The sequence below is a fragment of the Scatophagus argus genome, chromosome 4, assembly GCF_020382885.2.
Source record: "Scatophagus argus isolate fScaArg1 chromosome 4, fScaArg1.pri, whole genome shotgun sequence".
NCBI lineage: Eukaryota > Metazoa > Chordata > Actinopteri > Scatophagidae > Scatophagus > Scatophagus argus.
This window is the reverse complement of record NC_058496.1, coordinates 22,822,392-22,847,724: the sequence shown is the minus strand read 5'-3', so window position 1 is coordinate 22,847,724 and position 25,333 is coordinate 22,822,392. Positions and strand designations below refer to the sequence as shown.

Sequence of the window (25,333 nt, the reverse complement as noted above, 5' to 3'; positions counted from 1 at the left end):
GTGGTTGTAAGAGAGGTGGGTGATTTTTTTAGTTTCTGTCAGAAACTCTCTCACCTCAACCTGGAATGCAAAAGAAAAGAGGAAGAAGTCTGCTGGGTCACTGACTGACTGAAAGTATTTCCATGCTGTCCTGCACCCCCACTACATTTCAGGGACAAATATTTTACTTTTTACCCCACTGCACTTATAGTTGATAATTATACATGAAATATTATACAATATATTATATTATACATGAAATTTTGTGATATGCTTATATAATATTTGTGTTTGACTTATTTAAATTTACATTCCTAACACTTTTGTAGGATCAGGTTCCTGTTCCTGAGTTGTAGTATTTTTACTTTGACACATTATAAGCATCTTGACTTTTGGCCCTACTTGCACTTGCACTAATGTAGAATTCTTTTCTTGTGTCTGAACCATTTGTCAAGCTGGAAGAAGGCTTGACAATTTTAACAGTCATGATACATAACAAGATGTATAAAAACAACCTATCTATCTAACCATATATCAGAACCACTTTTACAAGCCAAAGTCAAGTAATAACCAAGCCACAATCCCTACAAACCAACTTGTATGTGTCTACTGTGATGATGACTTTCATTAATCTAATATAGCGCTTTTTTTTAAAAGATGCCAAGAGGGAGCCATCTAATAGTCTAAATGCAAAAATCCAAACTAACTTAAAATAAGCGGCAGTGCTGCAAAGTCTGGCAACTAAGAATAAAAAGTCAGTTCAGGACAAACAGAAAAGTGATGGTGCACTCACAGAATTATTCAGAAATATGTAATTTATCATAAGAGATTTCCAAGATAACTATGAGTCTCACTGGAAATATTTTAGAATTACCAGTAAGTTATTTAACAACTGCAATTTTGACTTGAAATTTTCTGCAATAATAATGAAGACTACAAGTCTTGGTTGAAAGATCCAGAGAAGCTAGCAAGTGGACCTTGAGTTGAGCTTGTTTTATCAAATTCAGTACAGATGTTTTACTCATTTACCTGTTAAATGTTTAAATATTCTGCACGATATGAATGTATTCATGATCCAAGGGGATAAGGCTTATTGTCCCTGACATGAAACTACTTTGAATTGCATGCATGCATGCAGTGAACACGCACAACATCAAACTTATCACAGAAACTGCAGCAAATTGGTCTTTGCTGACGTAAAGTCAAAGAAGGAAAACTCATTATTTGACCGCAGAGGATGCTGACACCCTTGAAGAGAACCAAGTTTAGCAGCAGGAGCACACGTTTCTGGCTCTGTTTTGATCTCTCCTACTTTCCGCCTTCACCCCTTCGGCCCTTTTGTTGTGGCTAGGCTGCCAGGGGTCATCTGGGGTCGTGCCAGAAGGGGAGAATGAGGATTAATGCCTTCAAACCCACTAATAACCCCCACCGTGACACCCTAACCCCCTCCAGAGCCATTTTTCATAGCCCTCCTCATGGCCAGACAGAGGAGGGAGACAGCTGGAGGCTGGCAACTTCCATCCACATGTCTGGTTTGCATTAAATGGACACATGCAGTCTTTGTTTTGAGAAGTGTGGCTGACATGAACCCATAACCAGTCGTATGAAAAATGGATTTCTCAGGCAGTGGATTTAGACTAAACCTTTTTCAGGGCCACTTTTTCACTTTAAACAGGAGGTATTGTAATGACAAGAAGCTTATGATTTGACTTAAGTGGGCAGAGAATCGCCGCGACGTGGAACAGTTGATCTGAGAGGGACTTTGTATATGAGTCAGTTGCCTGATATAAATCTGTTGCTAAGTTCATGTATATTAGATGTTTGAGCTCAAGCCTATATATCGCATGTCAGAGTTTTAGAGCTGGATGTTGTTGTAAAAAGCAAGAATACTTTTCTGTCCTGGAGATTTATACTCCCAGCTCTCACACAATGGTTCAGTGTTTGGCTCAGGAACACATGGCGGTTGATGGGCACATTAGCCGTGACAGCGATCAAACCTGTGACCTTTTTTATGACCAGACAATCTATTCAACCACCAGACCACCCTGCAACAACAAACAGCCACTGGATGCTTTAATAAAGTTTCTTAAAGGATAAGTCTATTTGGTGAGATTCAATATTTCTCTTGTATGAGAAATCCTACAGAAGAACCCACAATAAATATATCCTATTAACAAGCATTGTGTGTGTATATCAAAGTCTCATAGATCTTTTTCCTCTGTGCTATGGAACTCCACTGTTGTCCAAAAACTTCAAAACACATCAGTGAGCCACACTGTTGCACTGACTGACATGTTCTTCATTACGACACAGTGTACACAGTGTGATTTCAGAGTGGACAGTGTCCAGCAGTTTTAGGAAATTACTGACCCTTGTCTTCAAAATGAAACTTAATCTGTCAGAGAAAACAATCTCACCACTATTTAGTAGCTGTTCTGGAGCCTTCAGCTCTGTCACATGATCATCATTAGTGGGTACATTTACCCTGTTGTTGTGGAATTGTATTGTTCAAATTTTTTTTCAGGTAACTTCAAAGACTTTTTATCCACATTGGCTTAGAAGGTACAACTTATTGTTCTGATTGGAAACAGCAATGTCCACCACGAGGCCCACTTGTCAAAAGCTTTGGAGCTTTTGATCATATCATGTGATCTTCACCTGTTTTTAAAGATTTACACCTCCAAGGCCTAATGGAGTTTAGGCTTACAACCGGTAGAGAAGTGAAATAAGAGCTCATTTTGTCTGGCCCACTGGTTGGTTGTGGATAAGTTGGCAGCAAGAGAAATATAGAATAAAGACAGCATTGTCCTTTGAAGAATAATTTTGGAACCATTTTGAGTTCCTTCATACCTTACTAGGTGATAAAGTTGTAGGTATCACAGTTCATTTTCCTCCTTCAAAAGAATGAATGTTATGCAGTTAATTCTTCTAAAATACAGGAAACACGTACCAAAAGGCAAGATAACACTGAGCATCGTGTTATACTCTGCTTCACTTCAATCATCCGAAACCAACAGGAAGGTTTTTGTCACTTCATTGAGCTTCATGAAGCATGGATACAGATTTACAAGAACACATACAGTTATTCTGGTTCAAAAGCTAAGATGAAGGAGGCTCATATTTTACTGAGTGCCCAGTTTCCCCCAGGGATCAATTAAGTATTTCAGTTTCTGATTAGCTATAATGCCCCACACTGAAGTTCAAAAGGTCCAACGTCAAATAAAAGACCCAAATTTTGTGTTTTGGGTCCTAAATAAGTTCCTGTCCCTCCAGAGGGAACTGGGTATCTGGCACTAATGAGTCTGATCCAATGGCTACTTATTTTTAACAAAATATTGATGTGCCACAGCATAACTTTCTAACCTCAGCCCACCTCTTATCTTATCTTATCTTAACTGTCATCAAATTCATGACAGGATTAATGTTAATTAATGACACCATAAGCTGACTCCCTTTGTCATTGCAGTGAAGCATCAGCCAGGGCCAGCTATAAATGACAATCTAGTGGTTGAATCGCTGAATATGAATATGTACTGTTCTTAACCAGTGCAGCACGGTGGTGTAGAGGTTAGCTGTTGCAGCAAGAGAAAGAGGGGTCCGGATTCGAATCCCGGTCTGGACTCTTCTGTGTGGAGTTTGCATGTTTGTGGTTGTGTGAGTGTGTATGATTGTCTGTCTCTGTGTGTCAGCCCTGCAACTGAGTGACGACCAGTCCAGGGTGAACCCCATCTCTTACACGTTATCAGCTGCAATAGGCTTCAGCCCCCTGCTAAGATGTTCTTAGCCATTAAACCAGCAAACTATGCAAGCTTTCTTGTCCAACCTGTACAGACGTCCAAGTCTTTAAATGAACTGAATAATTTTTTAAAACTTACTGGGATGTGTGAAATATGCTGTGTACATGGGAAAATGTTATGAGGGTTAAACAAGTCAAGCCCTTGGAATGAAAAACACCCATTGCACACATGCAAACACCAACTTGACATGAGCTCACTTGAATGCCATGCTGTGCACTTTTGTTGTGTGCCTTTTTATGGCTTTTGCAATTTCACCAAAAGGAGAGCACTGAGCTCCATTATTATAATGTGCTCATGTGATAAACAGACCAAAGATTCCATTCATATCAGACCAACAGCTGCTGTATCAGGACCAGATGGAAACCACAAACATCTTTTCACCTGAAAACATCTTCAGCTCGATTTGACCTGGACAAAGACACCGTAAAACAAGGACTGGATGTGGGCCTGGAAACAAAATTGCAGGTGTCTGACTGGGATGATTAGTATATTGATAGTGATAGATATAAATGTGTAAATGATAATAAAAATTAGTACGCAGATATTTGATGGTGAATGTGTAGTCTACATGAGTGTTTTGATCAGTACACTAATCAGCATCAAGTATGACCACTTCATGTTAAAGAGAAAAACTAGTTTTCAGAGGTTCATATTCCAGTATTGTAGGTAATATATCAGAATCAGAATCAGAATTCAGAATCAGAATTCCTTTATTAATCCCTGGAGGGAAATTCTTGATATACTGTATATTGGTGAGATATTCTATTTTTCTGTGGACCCATAGACTGACCAATAAGCCATCTATTTCCATTATGTAGATAGACAGATAGATACTTTATTGATCCCGAGGGAAATTCAAGAGTATTTAGCATTACATCATTCTACCTGAACCAGCACGTTATGTCAGACTCCACAGTTTAAGTTTTCAGCATTTCCTCTGCTATATAGATAAATTCCATTATAGTTACTGGCCTTAGCAGTAACTCTGATACTGATTTTAAAGCATATATCTTTTCTAATTGAGAGCTGCTGTCACGTGTTGGACCACTGCCACCTCTTGTAAAAAGTACAGAGGAGAAAATGCATTGAGACCATCTGTGAGGAACATGAGATAGCTTGTTTATATGATTCACGTGATGACAATGGCCAGTGTAGCGCAGGTTACAAGAGCAAGAATCCACTAAGACAATTAAGAGTTTATGGAAAGTTCAGAGTCAAATAGCTGAGCTGGAGATCACAATAAAATTACATAAAGCATGATTGGAACACAGTAGATCTAAGTTTAGGCAAACCATTCTCAGATGCCTGCCTGCAGCAGGAATTATCTCACTGGTTGAGTTAAATCTGAATGGGTGAAGACAGTTTAACATTTGGAGTGAACTGGCAAACTTCAACAAAAACAAAACAAGGATGAGACAGAGGCTAAATGACAACTTTTTGATGATTCATATCAACTAGACTATTTCAATGCATGAAAGCCCAGTTTTACAATTTTGGGGTTGATATGAATATTTTTAAGATAATTTTTAGGGCTCAAAGTGTCAGCTTACTAATTATTGCAGAGTTTTGCCTATTTGCCTATTAGCTAACCTGCTAACCAATGAGTAACGCGGGTATACACCTAGCTTCTTATACAGTGCCTGTAAAAAGTACTCACCCCCTTGGATGTTGTCCCCTTTTATAAACTGAATCACAGTCAATATAATTTGGCCTTTTTGGAGGGGACAAAAACTTACAAAAAAAACCCCTCACACCTGATTCCTGCACAACCTAGCAAAGCTTGAGCAGTTTTGCAAAAAAAGTAAAGAGTAGAGTAGAGTAAAATTGTAGTGTCCAGATGTGCAAGCCTGATTGAGACATAACCACACAGACTTAGTGCCGTGATTGCGGCCAAAGAAAGGTGCATGTAGTAAATACTGACTTGAATGGGGTGAATATTTATGGAATCACTTATTTTGCATTATATATTTTTAATTATTTGACATCACTATGTAGAAACCTGTTTTCACTTTGACTTTAAAGAGTTTTTTTGTTTGTTTGTTGTTGTTGTTTTCTATTTCTATTGATCATGATTCCATTGATAAAAGCATAACAATCTAATATTTTATACAATCAATTTTTGGGATAACTAAGCCTGTAAAGAGAAAAGCTTGGGAAGATATTATTCTTTTTTGTTGGTGTCATGTATAAACATGTATGTGGTTTATTTAATCTGTAACAGCTTGTGGTTTAACCTTGACATTATAAGTTCAGTTTTGCACTTGTTCCTCTGTTGGGAGCTTTTCTTTATATGGGTGTTTGTCTTTCATATATAGCTCATACATTTCTGATGAATGATTGACAGATGACAATGACAATGACAGATAATAACAGCTGCAACACTATCGAGAATGCACATTCTGTCATTCTTATCCCCTGTAGGGCTAACACCACCTAAATTTCCAAATGATCATTTTTACATTTTTGCTTGCCTGTGCCACAAATGAGACAAAACATTAATGAGTTTTATTTTTACACTTTAGACAGAGTCATACTTTTTTTTTTTAGCTAAATTAATGTCTGTACTCCAGCTCCGTCTGCAACACACAGGCCTGATATTGTTATTGATCTTCATCTTCACTCACAGCAAGAAAACATAGAAGTTAATTTAAAATGATGAACCACTTCTTTACCTTGCACACATTAGGAGTGCCCATGCTGTGCTGAAAGTTGTTTGTTATTAAATTTTATTTGTTTTTGGGCCAATGGTGCAAAGACAATTCCTGAAATAAATGAAGATAAGACTCTCGCCTGTAGCCTGCTGGGAGAGGCTGCGACCCTGACGGATAAGCGGTATAGAAAATGAATGAAAAAAAGGCTAAAAAGATACATCTGACCGATATGAGTCTTTATGTTATATATCTGTTGAAAACAGAAACTTCTTCTTTGGTTATTACTGTTACTGTGTGTTATGATGTTATATACCTATACTGTGTGTGCCTGTATCACCACTCACACAAAAAGCAAGAAGGTAAAAGCCAAAATCCACTGATATTTAACCAATACAGTCTCAGCTTTAACTCTAATTGGCCTCTGTACATAACACATCTGCAACCAGAGACATTAATTATAGTCTCCTGTCCAGAAATTGGTAGTGTCACTGTATAAAACCTTTCCCTTTTCCCTTTCATTACACTTATAAGATAAGAGGCCTGATGTGGTGCAGAGCTTGCAATTCCTTGTCAGGCAATCACAGTTTATTAGACACCCCCCTCCCTTTTTATGTCCAAATAGCCTTCAGAAACCTGACAGCCATTACACAGGAAAGCTCTGCTAAATTCTTTGCTGCTATTAGTGGTTGTAATTATAGAAATGATCTCAAACCAACTCACAGTTTTTCCTACACAAAGGGATGCAAGTGGATCAGAGACCTCCAGTGGGTCCAACCGTGGATCTTATGCATTTTATCTTACAGCTAAATCAGCTGATTACTTTCCTCCAAATTGTATTCTTTTGTTCTTTATTCCAAAAAACTCAATCCATTCCCATGAGACTACAATTCACACACACTGTCTCCCCCCTTCATATTGGTTATTAACATCATAATTATTCCTCATTTTATCCACACTTTGACATTTCCTGTCTCCGAGAGTTTGATGATCAATCTTAAACAGGTTCACTGAGCACAGAGATGTAATGAAGAGGTAGTTAGTCTTAGTCTAATCTTAGCGGACTTGAAACACCTAGCCTGTCTCTGTTCAAAGTCTAAAACTCTCCACCTTCCAGCACATCTATAGTTCTCAAATAATCATGTTAGAATTTGTTTGTAAAATCTGTGCAAGAATAAAAATGTGAGAGAGACAGTTTGTATACTGAGACTTGATGAAAAACAATTTATCCATCCACGCAGAACCTCTGTTCAGCATCTCAGCTAGTTGGCTAGCAACCTCAAGGTAACTCCCCCAAATCCACAAATTGTCATTTTTACATTTGTCTTTGTGTATAGATGAAACAAACAAGATACAACATGTTAATTCCCAAGAATTAGAGTTGCTGAACGTACTTTTGTTCTTTGGACAGGGCCGAGATAGCTGTTTCACTCTGCTCCCTGTAGGCCTATTCATGCCAAACTAAGCTAATCCTGACTCCAGCTCTGCACTTAGAGGGGAATGCCACCACATCAAAGCCTGTAAATGTAAAATAAGTAGCAAGCCTTTTGTGGCTCCAGAGGGAGCTGAGTGAAGACTGATAAATATCCTCAAGTGATGTCACTCAAGTCATCATCATTTGGGGCTGAAGAAAAATCTGAAAATCTGGGTGCATCTTCCAAGGAAGTGAATATAGATCTGTGTAGCCAGCTCCTCTACACTGCTGGAGGGTAGAGACCCCAGACGGCACCAGCTGACAAGTATAACACACCGGAATGAGCTGTTGGTGGCTGAGCTGCATTGTGGGTAATGTAGGCGTAAGGTTTCGACAATGAAAAAGATTATATTTCTGGTTCTGTTGCATAGACTTTGATCACTTTTTATGTTTATGTTTTGGTCATCACGAGTCCTAAACTCTTGTATAAGTGCGAAACTAAATTCTTTTATAACACAAACACAGATTAATATTGACTGACTGAGTTAAGCTTCAAAATGTCAAACACAGAGATACGTGTGACCAGTTTTTTCAAGTGGGGACTCGGAATGATGACCTCAGTATTTCTGTTGTCATGGATATATCACTACTAAACTGTGTGGAAAACTAAATTCACTTTCTTTTGATTCTTAGGTGTGCACTGGGTATACTGTATTAACACCGGCTAAATCTGTCCCTTCTCATGAAAAGGATTTAAATGGAATTGTAGTGTGTTTTGTGACGGTTGGTTAGGACTTTTGTGTCCTTGTAATACTCTTATAATAATCCTATAATATTCCCATAGGTACTGGAGTGTGCCTGCCTGTGCATGCTCGGTCATGGTGTTTAATATGAAATATTGAGTATGGTGTTTTTCTCCTAAAAGTTAACACCGAGTTTCTTGGTGTTCATAACATCGAAAACAACAGATGGGAGAAATACGCAGAGCTAAACTGTCATCATCTGCTCTGCGTTGACGGGCAAACGGAAGAGAAAGGGTTAAGAGTCACATGGTAGCGGGTGGTATTATCAGCCCTGGGCTGTAAAAAAAAAAAAAAAAAAAAAACGAGTGTATGTGGAGGAAAAAAACGTAGAAGAACAAAGAAATCAGAGTCTATTTAAAGAGAAGTCGCCCCGGATCCTGCAGCCGTGTGACTCCCGGCATTGCGCACCGCACACAGCTGCGCCAAAACCAGCCTCCCTGTGCACCACAACGGCTCCAGACGGCGGTGAGGATGCGGACTTTTCTGGTCATGTGCTGTTGCGTCTTCGCGCTGCAGTGTCTCCCGAGCACGCTTTGTCTTCCAGTGCGGGGATCCAGCAGGTACAAAGTTGCAGCGGTGAGTTGGATGATGCTCCCCCCTTTCCCCCCCTCTTTTTTGATTCGAATTAGAAACAAATTAAAGGTTATTTGTTTCTAATTCGAATCAAAAAAAAAAAGAGAGAACTTTTCACTGCATACGTATGAAAACATTTGATGTTTTGGTGCAGAGTAAGTCAACTTGGTTTAACTTGTTGCACACTTGCATGGGAAATGATTTATTCTCTTGCATTTTCAAGGAATTTGCAGTGTTGACTTTCTCCATTCTCTCTCCTGCTACAAGTAACTCCCCCTACCCCCCTAAACACACATGTACAATAGTATGCAATTGTTTGCCTATGCAAACGCTGGAGCGGAATGAGTCACTTTGGTCCAAAATAAAAAGCCACCCTATTTGTATAAATAATTATGTTAAGATTTAACTAAAGCATATCTGCAACTACAAGTGCAACCTACCTCGCATTTCCTCGGAATCATCATGACCATTGTCACTTATGTTGTAATTAAGAAAATGGCTATTTTACGCGCACACAGAAGCTGACCCACCACTGTAATCAGCCCGGGAGCTGCTTTAACTTTGAAAAATTACTATCATCACTATTTATTTTTTGTCTGCTCAGCAGCACTGGAAGCCCTGATGACTTTCCAGTCAAAACCTGACGTCTTCTCCTCTCCTTGCATGCGGGATGACAGCAGAATGTTTTGGTTTTGCCTCAGTGCAGCCAGGACTGATCTCTGGGGAGGAGAAAGAGAGAGAGAGAGAGAGAGAGAGAGAGAGAGAGAGAGAGAGAGAGAGAGAGAGAGAAAATAAAGGTTGCTGAGTTCCCCTGTCTGCAGGGCAGGAAGCAGTAATAACAGGTCTAAAGGCATTTTGTCAACAACACCATAAAAGAGAGGGGTTCCCATATGGACCCGTCATGATGGCGTCAGTGGCACGCGTTACATTTGTACAAATATTGTCACACTCACGAGTTTAATGTTTTTTAATGTGATTTTCATTTCACATTTATTAGACTGTCTTTGCCCTTCTGCTGTTGTCCACCTCAGACCACATGCTGCAATTCATTATTTCATATTTTTCATTCTAATATTTCTTCTTAATATGATCCAGTATTGTAATTTTGGATTCCGTTATGTTTGCCAAAGCCCATTCGTGTCTCTCTTGTTTATATCCTCTCTTCTTCTGTATCATATTACTACTTCCGCAAGCCTTAAACTTTTATTTACTCAGAGTAGGCTGGTGTAGCATGCATGCTTTTTTGCAGGAATGTCCTGTTTATTGGTACACAGAAATATAAATAATTTTTCAAAACAAATGACTCAGATAAGCAATTACAGGGAAGAATGTAGTAAATACAGAGAATAGTCTTGAATTTCCAGAGAAGGGTTTAAGTGATTTTATTTTTAGCTAGACTGATGTATAGTGTATGGTAAATAATGTTTGGTATGAAGCATCAGTCAATCACAGTCAGAGCAGTTTGGGGCAAAGCTGATAAAGAAGGTAAAATAGCATTTTTCTGACAAGTACTTAAGAGAGAAATACATACCACAAAGTTGGTAGAATACCTGTCAGTCAGGGGAGGACAACTGGCCATATCATGAGAAATTTAGTGCTGGGTGGTGTTTTTATCTCCAGTAAAGAACCTTACATAATGCCCCACTTAGGGGGTGGGGGGTCTGAGGTGGCAGTGCTGCACTTTACAGTAACCTTTAAGCGAGGTCTAAGGAGCTTTATAGTTGTCATTGCAACTGTCCCAGCAGTCATTGGGGGCCCCTTTTGCCAGGTTTGCTTTTGCTAATGGCAGTAGTGAGTCATGGCCAGGCATTTTGAGGAGGAAAAGGAAAAGGACAAATGAGAAACACAAGAAAGTCCATCAGTATAAATGTCCAGAGCAAATTCAGCCTATAGCTAAACCCTGAAGTCATGTGGTGCTAATCCATACAACATAGTGCCTGAGTAGGAATAAAAATGTTCATTCTGCATCACTCAGGTCGTAAATCCACAACGGATTTTAATCTTCGTTTTTGTCTTGTACATGAAATATACTCTTGGCATAATGATAAGTTAATGATCTTTGGTTTAGGTTAGGTTTTATGGTTCCCTCATGTTGATTCATTAATATCCTCACTATGTTTCTGCATACTTGTAATATTTAAGCTTAATTCACAGTAATGTGAAGTCAGGCCTGTATTGTTATGACATTTTTCTTTGTTTCTTTTTTGTCTTTGTTGACAGCGTGATTTTATGTTGAGTTGAGAGGTTAATACATATGAAACATTACTCTTTTCGAGCCCCACATTATCAGAGCTATGTTGCACCTGCGGTGACAATTTTGTTATGTCTGCTGGTCATTTCACTAGAAAGTCTAATCTGTCGTTTTGTCAATTTGTTCCTCTGTTGTTGACAAAAGAGTGAGTGATTACACAGGCCTGGACAGGCCTCAGAGTCTATGGCATTCAGGGCAGCAGGATTTACAAAGTGCCTGTTTTCTCTCTGGAGTGAAGAGGTGGGGCTAACAGCTAACTGTTTGGATATTGCTTTTGTCAATAAAATCTGAGTCCTTGGGTTCTCCTTTCCTTCCTTTCTTTGCCCCATCATGTTGATGTCTTTGGGCAAAATGATTGGTCAGAGAACCGTGAGAGCAAAGGTGACATCAGAACTGGCTTGGGTTCCCATCGAATAGATCTAGGTCACAGCTGCGTCAGGCTGTGAGTGGCTGATGAGACACAACAGGGGGGATGCAGTTAAAAGGCACATGCACCCCTCCTTTATAAAGTTGATCAGATGCTTTTGTTAGTTAGTGAGAGGAGCCCTCTGCCTCATTCAGAATCCTCCATTAACAAGGTGAGAGGAGGGATGGCCTCAAACCTCAGCATGATTTTAAAATATTTATGGTTCAGGGTGTTCTGCTGACTGAATGATTCCTGTCAGAACTTGGTGAGTTTGGCAGGATGGTGATGGTTAAGTCAGTTTCTGGATGGCACTGAACCCCAGTTTGCATGTTCATTAATTTCACATTGTGAATCATTGATCCAAACAAAGATGACAGCTGGAGATGTTATCAGTTACAATAACTGATTTTCATCTTTGACCATTGCAAGAAATGGAGAGACACCTTTCAATTTTCGATTTTCAAAACACATGTCTGCTCATGGCCATAGCCTGGTAGGAGGTCACTGAGGTCCAGAGATTGGTAATAACTTCCTAGTAAGAAAAATAGTTTGCCCTGAAATTTTCATTCATTTTTTTCATTCATTCTTTTTTTTTGATATAACAAATTTTGAATGAAAATTTGCACCTTTAAATTTGGTGCTGCAATTAACACTGTACTTTTAAATCACCCCACTTTCCCTCGAAAAACAAATTTCTTACTAACTGGGCTGAACGTTGAAGTGAACTATCTGTGATGTCCCGACTTAAACTCTGTCTTGGGACCTTATGACTCATATCTCAACTCAGCTCTACCCCGAACAGTAACTGAATTACATTAAAAAAAAACAAAGACGCAAAAAGAAAAAGAAAAAAAAAGACAAAAATAAAAATAAATTAAAAAATCCCCTCAGAAGATCGGCAGCATTTTGCAGCATACACTATCTTGGCAGTGTACATTGTCTTGTAACTGTTTCTCTTCTTGGGACATGCGCTTATTAATAATATCACAGTCAGCTATGAAATCATCAGTAAATCATTCTGCAGCCAGACAAAATGAAGAGCTGCAAGTCAGAGGTCTCAGCGGAAGAGTTTTTTTGTGCCAGTAAAGATAAGAGATTCAAGCAGATAACCAGACGGTTTATATCACCTTCCACTGCCGGGTGTTTCTGATTTTCAAGTGTTATATAGGATTAGGAGAGTAAGCGGGTTGATAACGAGACATTTGTTGATGAAAAATCTGCCCCACATTCCCCATATCTGGTTCTATCAATCCTCTCTCACTGTAAGCAATCCTTTGTCTCTGTTTTTTCAATGAGAACACACCCTTCAAATTGAAACCTTATCTGTCTCCTCATGTAAACACTCACTTATGACTTACTTCCTATCATCTGGATTCACTGTTATTAGGTTGAGGCAGTTTCTTTAGGACAGTTAGATATCATGTTGATGAAAGAGCTGCTGACTTACCATGCACCTCTTATTATTCTTATTAGTCTGTTATAATGTAGATTCTTGTTATAAGTATCGGCAGCAACTGTAGATTCTTTGCAACAACCAATAAACCAGGATGAATTATGCTTTAAATGTAAATGCACCCTCATACCCATATTTACATCTCATCAGTCTGTGATGATCTGTGAATGTCAGGAGGAATTTTTGATCAACTTTTTTCATTTCCTTTTCGATGAACCAACTTTCCCTCAAGCTTTCACTTCTTGTGCTGCAGTTAGAGATTTCCTACTGCCCTGATTCAAAACACATGTTGTATGATTGCAATACGATGTGATCTGCTGCTGCTAATGCCAGTGTACAAAGTGGTCTTTGACTGATTGCTGAACACGCTTTTTTTCAGATTATTATTTTATTCTGTTAAAATATCGATTTATCTTTTAGATAGTGTTACAAATCTTTTTACAAAATTTGTCACAGCCTGAAATCTAAAATACTCAGGAGTGTATATTGTGTGAAAATATATGTTAATAGGATATATATAGGATTTTGTTCTAATAAAACTGTTCTATGTATCCCAAATAAATTCGTCAAGCTACATCATGCTTCAAGGCTGTAAAAGCTAGTTAACAAATCCCGTGAAAAGATTAAATCCAAAACTCTTTGTGTCTCAAGTCAATTTGTTCCTACTAAATAAACAGATAAAATATATCGTCTGATAAATAAGGCTCAGAAGTTACAAATTACAACTGTACACTATCATCTTAGCTAACAAACAGGAGAAAAATTGAGGTCTATTTTCATTGGTGGATTAATTCTCAGTTGGTACGTGGGATTGAGTAAAAATAAACTAGAGAGTGTGAGTGTTCGCAGTGGTCGGTCGTGCATGTGGTACCTGCGCCTTTGGTGGGGACATACCTGACTTAGTCCACCTCTTAATACAACCACTATCACGTCGCAATTCTAAAAAAACATTGATACTATCCAAAAACACAATATGACAAGGTGTGGCATTAGACAAAGAGGAATTTCGCGTCTTGAGGATAATTACCATTATTAATACAGCAAGAAACACAGTTAAGACAATTCCATACCTCTATACTACAACCGCAACTGTGCCATGTACGTCATCCGGAGCAGTTCAGAACGGCTAGTCGCAATTGGCTGTGACTTTTGCTTTGAGTGACCAATCAGAGGACGGAAGAATACTGACGCCTCACAGAGCTAGCTAGCTGGCCCTGGGAAGCATCACAGCGAGGATTCTGAAATGTGATTGGTTAAAGAAACAGTCAATGGCTAATATAGTCTAAATTGCGCGGGCCAGCGCTATTGATTCTGAAGGCCCTGGGCAGATTAGACTGACATGGCAACACATAGAGGCTGAAATCTGATTGGACAAAAATCGAACATCCACATACACGTACTGGAAGCAGTGTAGCCGAGAGAAATGCGACGGAATGAGAATAAACTGTTGGAAATAAATTAATACAGTTTCATGGAACAAATATTAGAATTTAGGTTGTAAATGTAGGTCAGTGCTTCTGATAGCGTTTAGGCCAGCTGAGAAGGCCTTGCTGGTCCTGATGGCCCGCCACTGTGTGTTTGTGGTAATGAGGGAACGTGTGTCCAGTGGTGTGGATCAGTGATGTGCTGATATATTATAACAGTTGAGATCAAGCTTTGATGCATAAACAATACCCGAATGCAAACATTGTCGGTTTGGGTGTATGAACTGCAATAGTTATCAATTATGAAAATATCAAATACAACAACAAATTATCTTTGATAATTCAGATCCTCTCCAATAAGCAGCAGTACCACAGTGTGAAAATAATCCATCACAAGTAAAATCCTGTGTTCAGTTTTTTACTTCAGTAAAAAGTCACCAATTGGCCTTTTAGCAGTAAAATGTTAGTTTTGCCATCAGGACTTTTGTGCATGAAAAGGTGGAAGGACTGACCGAAGAAAGCAAAGAAATGAAAAACAAAAATATCCTCTAACGTAGTGGAAAGGAGAATGTCTCACAGAATGAAAAAAAGCAAGCACTTACTGTAAGAAATACTTACTTAACTATACTTTTATACATTTAGCTACTACAGTTTTTGAGTATGGTACTAGTTGATGCACCTAATTGCTTTCCACCTTTGCTAAAGGTATTTAATGAAGGGTCCCCTCTACTCAAGTGATGTGACTGAGAGCATACACGAAGTTGGATTCAGTCAAAGCAGCAGTGAAAATGTGGGTGCTTTCTGACTCCCTGCAGGTTCTTAGTCATGTCAAACTAAAGCACAGTGACCTAGTGGGGGTGATGATAGTGGGTTTGTTGTTAGAGTGGAGACACTCTTCAAACATGCCGTGTACAGACATGTTTCTCTGTGCACTCTGAATACCACTGTCAGATCCCCTGCATCGCAGAGCTTGTCATCACCGATGACAAGCTAGATATGTCTATACTTGTAGTGGACGGCCCCTAGCACTATCATCACAAACTCTTTCACGTTAGCATGGAGAAGCAACCATGACACCTTCAGGCTGAGTTTTGTGTCTCATCACTGACTTCTTGCATTCTCAGCAGAAAATGACAGACTAATTGTCCCGGGGCTATTTCTTTCTTCCTCCTCAAACGTCGTCACAAAGTCTCCTGACAGGACTTCCATTGTGTGCAATTACACGTAAACATGCAAGCGTGGTCATAAAATGTCTGTCTCAGGGGCTGTGTCATTGACATGGGATCACCTGCAAAACTTGTTGAACGACCCTTAACAATTTAGCTTTCCAATTTAAAACCGTTGGAGAACCAGGTCGAAGTTATTGACAGTACAAGTATTGTGAGGACAATTGTTCCCCACCAGACAGTTTTTTCAGAACTGATGAAGCTGCTTGGATGAGTAGTGAAACGTCTTCAAGTCAAATCTTCACAAGTCCAGACGCCTATCTAGATCTATCTATCTATCTATCTAATAGAAAGCTTTTCATCCCACGTCCAAGTTAGATTTTATTGCACTAACTTTCTGTTGCTCAAATATAATATGCTGACTCTGTCTACACTGATCAGCCACAATATTATTAACACACTTTTAATATTGAGCAGCCCCCTTTTTACCGTCAAAACAGCCCTGACCTGTCAAGGCATGGACTCCACGAGTCTGCTGAAGGTATGCTGTGGTATCTGGCACCAAGCCATCCGTAGCAGATTGTTTTGGTCCTTATCAAAGTCACTCAAATCCTTTCTCTTGCCCATTTTTCTGCTTCCAATATATCAACTTCAAGGACAAAATGTTCACTTGCTGCCTGATATATCCCATCCACTGCCAGGTGCCACTGTAACAAAATGATCAAGGTCATGCTCTTCACCTGTCAGTTTTTGTAATGTTATGACTGATTGGTGTATATTCCATAATAAATGTTTTCATTGTTTCATTACATTTTTGTTCATACAAGGCCCACTCTGAGCAGTCCATTCTGTTTTTCATAGGTGTTATGTGCTTATAGGGCTATGAAAGCAAGCCAAGAAATACATACAAAAGTAGTATGTCTGAATAATTCATTGTCTCTAATATATATATATACAATATAAACAAACCACAGGACAAACACAAAAGAAACACAAACACTCACACTACTCCAAGCCAGCTAAAAGGGCTTTAAACCGAGCAAAAGGGATCAGCGAGTCCAACCTTGTAATTTTCGGTAAATTGTTTCACTTCTGTGGAGCATAAAATTTAAAAGATAGTTTTCCAATCCTGATGTCAGTATGGTAATTTTAGAGGATTAAACAGTCGTGGGATCTAGAGCAGTGCATACATTTAAAAAGACATAATATACAGAGGTAGGTAACTGAGAGTTGCTTTGTACATAAAAAGAATACAGTGTTGTTCTCTCACGACGGCCACCCATCTTTCTCAAAAAGGAAGCAATGATGTGCTGTAAAGACTCTTCCGTTATGAGGGGCCAAATGATAGATTACATCGAACAGTGTTCATTTAATATTTCACATATACTGTAGTCTTAACAACTGAGATAGTGGTAGAACTACTTCATTGGGTAAAGATGAAATAGAATGATTTGATTTTTGTCATGGATGCATGCTATTGGGCAGTAATCCGAATTACCGAAGCTGGGGAGAAAAACTCCAATCGAGGTGGAGATAAATCGTGTGAGATTGAACTCAATGCAGATATTTTTTAATGATCAGAAGCACTGGTTAAAACCAGTCAATGTTCATGTCTCCCAAGATAAGAAGAGTTGATTTATCTTAGTTAAACATCAAATCAACAACCATGATTCAGAAAATACAAAACATTCTGGGTTACTTTGTTGTGCCCAACCTTTGATATAGGCCATTTTGGATATATTATATATAATGTTCGGATATATATAAAAGAAGACTCCCTTGACCTTTTTATGCAAGGTTTGTATACTGAAATCAACATCCTGAGTTTCCTTTTGAGTCCTTTTGAGAATTTGAGCCCTATTGCTACTGCTAAATGGCAAACTAGAGCTAGTTTGAGGTTTTGGTTCTGTAATTATTACATTTCAGGGTTATAACTTGTACAAGAAATAGTCTGGTGGTGTTTGTGAGAGTCATGTCTGATCAGTACATGAATGTCAAGCACAGGATCAGAGACCAGGAGTGGAGGCCAGGCTACTTTCTGAATGTCATGCCAGCCTGTGGTGTATACTTTGCAGAAATGTAATGCAAATCAAAGATCAAAGATGAAATGCTGCGTGATTTGTGTGGAGGTGATCAGGTTTAAACAAATCCATTCTGTTGTAGAAAGCAACAAAATGTTGGAGATGTTTCTGGTACTGTAGTAGCCCTTAACTCAGATGTGCAGATGCTTTAGTATGCTAGTCTGGACCAAATAAGAGTTTAATACCATTCTCTCCATCAAATCTGAGTTACGTTTGTGGTCATTAGGTTGGAGGAAAAGAGTGGTAGATTTTCAGAGAAAATCCTGTCTTAAATCATAAAATGTTATTCTTATGTTTATATGATCATTCACTTCCTTGTCAAGAGAAAGATGAGAAGATTGATGCTACCATGTTGTCTATATTCTGAATATGAATCAGCAGCCAGTAGTGACCAAACATCGCTAAGCATAAAGACAGGAAAACAGGGGAAAACAGCCAGTCTGCCTAACAAAATCCACCTATCTGCATTTCATTTCTAAAGACAGATTATATCATTTTAGTTTAGTCTGTACAAAAACAAGCAGCAACAAAACAGAGATTCGACAAAGTCATTGGCCAAAACGAAGAAATACACTAGACACAACTCTTTATGGGGTTGATTTTTCAGGGGTTGGGCTAAGCTCCTTACTTCCAGTGAAGGGAAATCTTAATCATTCAGCATACCAAGACATTTTGGACGATGCTGTGCTTCCAACTTTGTGTCAACAGTTTGGGAAAGGTCCTTTTCTATTCCAGCATGACTGTGTCCCAGTGCACAAAGCAAACTCCATATAGACATTGCTGGATGAGTTTGGTGTGGAAGAACTTGACTGGCCCACACAGAGTCCTGACCTCAACCCCATCCAACACCTTTGGGATGAACTGGAACAGAAATTGTGAGCCAGGCTTTTTGTCCAACATCAGTGTCTGACCTCACTATTGCTCTACTGCATGAATGGGCAAAAATTCCCACAGAAACACTCCACACAAAGTCTTGTGGAAAACCTTCCCAGAAGAGTGGAAGCTGTTATAGCTGCAAAGCTGTCTATGTATTTAGAATGCAATGTCTTTAAAGTCCCTGTTGGTGTAATGGTCAGGCGGCCCAATACTTTTGTCTATATAGTGTAGTTTAGTGCATAAACAAGGATTCAAGGATTCAAGGATTCAAGGAGCTTTATTGTCATTTCACACACGTAGAACATGAGTGGAACGAAATTAGTTTCCCCGGTCCCAGTATAAGCCCAATTGCCTAACAAATAAATATAAATATAAACAATGCTATGTAATATAAAAACAGTAGAATATAAAAAAATACAGTAGGTGATGTAAACATCAGTGTAAACAGTATAAGTAGTGCAAATGACTGACAGGGTAGTGCAAAAGACAGTAGTGCAATGAGACCCCATACAACAGCAGATTTTATTGCTTTGAACAAACAAAAGGCTAGCTATTTCACCCTGTTTACTGTCTTTATTCTAATATTTTACTGACACATTGTCATTATCAATCTTCTGATCTAACTCTCTGCAAGAAAGTGAAAAAATGTTTTTTACAAAAATGTCAAAATTTTCCTCTAATCCAACTTTTAGTTCAAAAGAAAAGCCAGGTGATATTTTTTACAGCAAATCTCATTAATTCCAAAACCAAAAATAAATGTCTCTTATTAATAAATACTGTGTGTCTATCAAAGTCTGATGGAACTTATTTCACTTTGCCACAGAGGTCCATTGTTTTCCAAAAACCTTTAAAAGTAAGTCACTAGAGGTGGAGCTAATGCTTTTGCTTGGGTTTGACCTTGAACTTTGATGTGAAACCTGTTAGGATTCAGGCACATTTAGGGTTTAACTCAACTGTGGGGTCAGACAGGTCAAACAATCCATTTGACACACAGGCAGGAGGGGTTAAGTCCTTTAACTACACACTTTAGGTTTTTTCCTCTCCCTCTTTGAAATGACAGAGGCGGCTCCCTGTGCGTCAGCCACTTAGAATTAGCCAAAGTTTTACAACACTGAAAACTGACACTCACTTCAGTTCACCTCACTGATTGGGATCAGGCAGCGGGGAGTTTCAGTCTAAACCATTTCATTTGGGGACAGAGGTCGACTTGTGGCCAAGTGATTTATGGATCAGATCTCAGTCCTCGACAAAGACCTCAGAGGCTGTTGAACACAAGGCAAGACACTGGCGTGGCCAGAAACACAACAGCATCAGTCATTTATTCAAATACCTAAAATGACATCAATAAAATGCGTGAATTTAACTTATGACAGTTAACATCCTGTCAGTGTTGGTTTCGTTTCATTCCGAATTCCTCCCAGTATCTGCCTATCCTGTTTTACTTGAAAATACGTCACGATACAGAAGCTAGTCTCAAAATGCTGTTTCATCTGGACTTAAATATTTACATCCAGCGTTTCTCACCAAAATGTACTGTGTGTGTCTGTGTGATGATTTGAAGTGAGTTTTGAAGTTTTTTACATCCACTTTTGCTGGCTGGCAGTCCTCTTCTCTTGACTTTGGTGCAGCATTACTAAATTTCCTGGCACTACCAGCTGTCAACAAGGGAACGGCATGCAACCTTCAAAAGGAACTTGTGCTTGTATGAAATACGAGTAAAATGGCCATCCACTCATCAAAACATTTCTTCACAGCACCACTAGTGGACAAAAATCCTACATATTACCTTTAACCAAGTAGTTTTGAGACTAAACTTACCCAGATTTCTTCTACACAGAGGGAAGATGACAAAAAACAGCTATCGATGGCACTGACAAGCATTTCATTTGTTTGGGTCGGAGGATTAGTTTGAGTCACTAAGTCAAAGATTAAAAAAATATACAAGATATGTATTAAATCTGTAATTGTGTAATGTATACTCCTCCTAAGGTCATGACAATTTGCAGATTCCTATAAACAACAATGAGGACATGAACTCAGTGTCCTCAGTGGCAGCTCTGGGCCTGTATGGGCTCACTGAGCAGTCAGTAGGGTAAACACATCAACTGAATTCCGTGCTAGTTATGTTTTCCACCAGTTTCAAGCAAGACTTTTGTTGTTCATCTTTGCTGTCAGTCTCTACTGCAGGAAGGCAGATAACAATGCAGAGAGGCAAACCTCTCTGAAACAAAACTTCCAGAAAAAGAGCATAAACAAGCTGAACAACAAGCAACAAGTTTTCAGTTTGGGAGCCACATCTCTCTCAGCTTGTTTAACAACACTAACAAGCCATTTAAAGAAACCTGTATGATGTGGGCTAAAACCTCCCACCATAACGTGAGCAAGTATTTTGTGCAACAAAATAAGCAGCTAAAATTTCCTTTAAACAAAGTGAAACACTGGAGGTGTGTACTGTTTGCTCTGTGATCCAGACCCATCAGTCACCGTGTTTCTGCAGTCTGGAGCACATTCCACAAATCCTGCTGGGTTTTGTTCCCCTTAACCTACAACAACTACATGGTTTGAGTCCTGCAGAGCTGAGTGAGGCAGACTCATTTAAACATGACAAAAACGTGATTGTTCCTTCACTGAGACAAACTATTTGCATTAATTATTGTATTTACATGATTCTAGATTTGGACAGTCTGTTTGATGCAGGATTTGTAAAATTTATTCAAAACATATATTATATCTATAGCTGATATTTTTTTTACTGGTATATGAGAGTGTTTCCACTTGTCAGACTTCTTGTCAGGGCAAAAGGTCACATGTAACATTACATCATGGATAAGCCTGAAGGTACACTTTTGTCTTTTGATTCTAATTCTGGTGTGTTTTTTGTTCACACAGACTTGTTTTAAATGAGACTTAAACATGAGGTTCCATGAACCCATAGGAAGGTCATTGGATAGTTATTACTTACTACTGTACAATGGCACAATCTTTGTATAATCTATAGTTGATAATTCTCAAAATCTCTAAACCTACTATACATTTACTATACATTTGTATATACATACAAATCTAATTTAATGAACAGCAGTTTAACCTGACATACAATAATTCTGGACTCGTATAAAAGTGTAAAAAAATCAAGTTTTGACTTTATATTGCACTCCACTGCACATTTTGGCTTTGTTTGCCTGTTGGTCTGAGCATTACTGAGACTGCGACAGGAACTCATCTGTCATTAATATTAATAACAGCCAGTAATTGTACTGTGGGTGATGTCATGAGGTTTATAGCTAAGAAGACGACCTTAGATGATAGTGTGGGTTTAATGTGCTGTTAGGATCTTCCTCACACTGAAGTCATTTAAATGCTGTTAAAACAAAACTTATGCAACTTTCACTTTTCAAGGTAATGTAGTGTGATATTAACTGCAAGTTTTGATGTCTTTTTACCTGCAAGCACTGCTTGCAGGCATTATGTGGGAGAGAAGTTGTGGGAAGATTCATGGGATCTGATGATAGAGTTAATTAGTTTAATCTCAACACAATATATTGATAGCGTCTTTTCCCACATGTTTTTCTGCGCGGCAGCGGAAAAGGAAATGCACATAATTTTGTTGATGGGGGAGAACACCCAAAAGTTCCCAAAAGTGTAGCACTGCAGATGCTGTTCGGTTTAGAGGCGAAGGACTGAGTCAGATGAGGAGGTGCAGATGGGATGGCGCTCCTCTGTAATTTGCTCTGTGGAAATAAGCAGAGCCATTTCCTCTGAATCTGGTGGTGGTGGTGGGGTGGTACTAAAGATAATGGAACACCCTGGGACCGACAGTCTCTTTAACTGGGGCAAAATACGTGGTTTGGTGACCTGATTATGAGCGTGTGCTGTCATTTACCTCAGAGTTCAAAATGAATTCTTAATTATCCATCTAGCACTCAGATACAACTTTCTCTTGTTTTCCTTCTTTTTCTCTTATTTCTTTTTCTCCTACTCCCCTTTCTTTTTCTAAATTTTCTCTACTTAATCACACCTGTCTTCTCACTTATTTTTGTCATTTTGCTCATCAGGTCTTTGTACTTCTTCCTCATTTCTGTTTGCTGATGGTTGGCTAGCATATTAGCAGTTAGCTCACCAACAATAGTAGTTCATCCAGTAGTGCTCAAGTGTGCAAGTGTTACCAGAATTTTATGCTTGTGTCCCTCTTGTCATTCCTTTTAAAGTTTAGCTCTTTTTTGTCCCCCATGATATCTTTCCCTATAATTTCATTTTCTTCTTTCTTTTCATCTTTTTCTGAAACACTAATGATTTTCTGTATACACTGCTATGTCATCACACTGCTATGTCATCACAAAGACAATTTGTGTTTTCACCCAGCACTACATGTTTTTAAGTCTTTAGGTGTTTGATCAGTAAAAACTAACCTGCACTTCATCATGTGTTCCAGATCTCTGATAAGTTCCCAGACCTGAAGAAGAGGGGAAAGGTTCCTCACACTCAGGATTTAGTAAAGGAGACGAGTTTGCCAACCAACACCTCTAACACATGGAACAGACCTCGCTGTGGTGTACCGGACTACCCCATCGAGAAGGAGGTCCATTATGGGGGGCAACACCGCCAGAGACGCTTCGTCTTGTATGGAGGACGTTTGGAGAAGACAGACCTCACCTACAGGTATGGATCTGCAGAGGCAAGACACAAATGATATACAAACAACAGACAAAATATATTCAGGTGAATTCAGTTTAAAAACACAGACCAGTGTCCATTCCATAGCTGCTGAACAGTGTCAAATACAGTAAGGACACATCATGTCTCAAATTGGTCTCAATAAATGGCTCTGTTGTCTGAATTAGCATTGGAACAACTAAGTAAGGGAACCTGAGTGGAGATTTTGTCAGATGTTTTCAAGCCCAAAAGTGAATTATCAAGTTCGGCTTTTCAGCTGATATGGGTGAGAGTGAAATGTTTCCCTCATTCCCCAACTAAAAGAGTAACTGCAAATTTAAAGAATAAGACACCATGTTAATAAAATTCACGGTGGACAAAATCACGATTCTATTGCAGATGGGATCTGCTAAAATGTAGACACACCAAATAATGAATTAAAAAACTTCAACAACGGGAGGGCCTATTACAGTTCTTCAAAAATGAAGTCTTCAAATTATATTCTGAAAACCGGCTGCTGGTTTTCTTTCATCTAAGGCCTTGGCACCACCGGGTGTCTGGTAGTCCTTTTCTGGCTGCTGCCTCTCTGTCTGTGTCTCCTGGGGTCCCTTTCATTGTAGTCATTCTTTTGCGCAACACTATACTAAGACAGAGAGAAGAAAGGGGGATGCATCATTCTTTTAATATCAGCACCAGCCACAGACTAATAAATTTCTGCTGGATTGGGCCAGTAATGTGCTCACAGTGACACCTGACAAAATGATGTGGTTAAGCAGGACCATGTCTGTGACCTTCAAACTACATTCCAGTATGACCTAACAGGGCCACCGTCCTTCTTAAATGACTACAATATGAGTAATGAAAGATTGGAGTCATGCTGATGAGTCCCTTTGTTTACTTTTCGTTTAGAATCAGTCAGCATTTTGCTCTTGTGAAGCAAGTTCTGACACGACACATGAAGTCATGCTGGGTCAGCTGAGAGCATAGTTGTTTTAACTGCTTTAACGGTTGTTAACAAAACTGAAAAGAAGCTCTCAGGTGGCTGCAAAACTTTAAAGGACTGAGCTTGTTATGGTGCAGCTGCAGGAGGGGAGGCTGACTGAAAGAAGTGACTTTGTTTTCCAGTCATAGTTTTATTTGTATTTAAGACTTCATTTTAATTGTCTGGTAAGTGATATTCATCTTTTTCTTGTTGTCTAGAAATCCCATTAAAAGAACAAAGCCTACAATTACTGTATCCTACTAACAAGTCACAAGTAAATAACAAGAGTGGGTATCCTTACTCTGATATTCTTCTGCGGCAAACTACATACAAAAACTGTTAAAAACACATCAGTAAGTCACACTGTAGCACTGGGTGACGTTCTTTCATTACCATGAACACCCGCACTGTTGTTTATTTTAACTACACATACATCATTCGACTCCCCCAAATACTCATTAGAGCACCAAATATGAATTAATTTACTACTGGAAATAGTTCTCAATAAATATACTGTTTTCTCCTGTTTGTTTGCTACAAACTACAGTGAACAACTCTTTTGGAGAATTACTGAGCCTTTCTAAAAAAAACTAAACTATATATATTTGAGAAGATTCTGTATTGGATGCACTGGGAGCTGAGACAAACAGGCAGGAGAGGGAAGTGCTGAGAGACAATTATAAAACAATCTCTGCCCTATCCTTTAATAAAACTCTTATGAAATTAAATATTTGAAGTCCAGCAATGTGGTCAAGAAGTCATTCAGAGAAATATTTCATCTTTCATCTGCTTTGATCTATCACTGCTATTCTTTCTGAGGTTTCTTC

General features: G+C 38.8%; 1 protein-coding gene across 1 annotated transcript in view; it reads left to right on the top strand.

The window, feature by feature from the left end:
- Positions 1–8,688: 8,688 nt before the first annotated feature.
- Positions 8,689–25,333, top strand: part of mmp11a (matrix metallopeptidase 11a) — a 28,002-nt gene continuing 11,357 nt past the window's right edge. The window contains exons 1-2 of the mRNA XM_046385848.1: positions 8,689–9,217; positions 23,304–23,530. Coding sequence (XP_046241804.1) covers positions 9,113–9,217; positions 23,304–23,530 — 332 coding nt within the window. The 5' untranslated portion in view covers positions 8,689–9,112. The remainder of the gene's footprint in view (positions 9,218–23,303; positions 23,531–25,333) is intronic.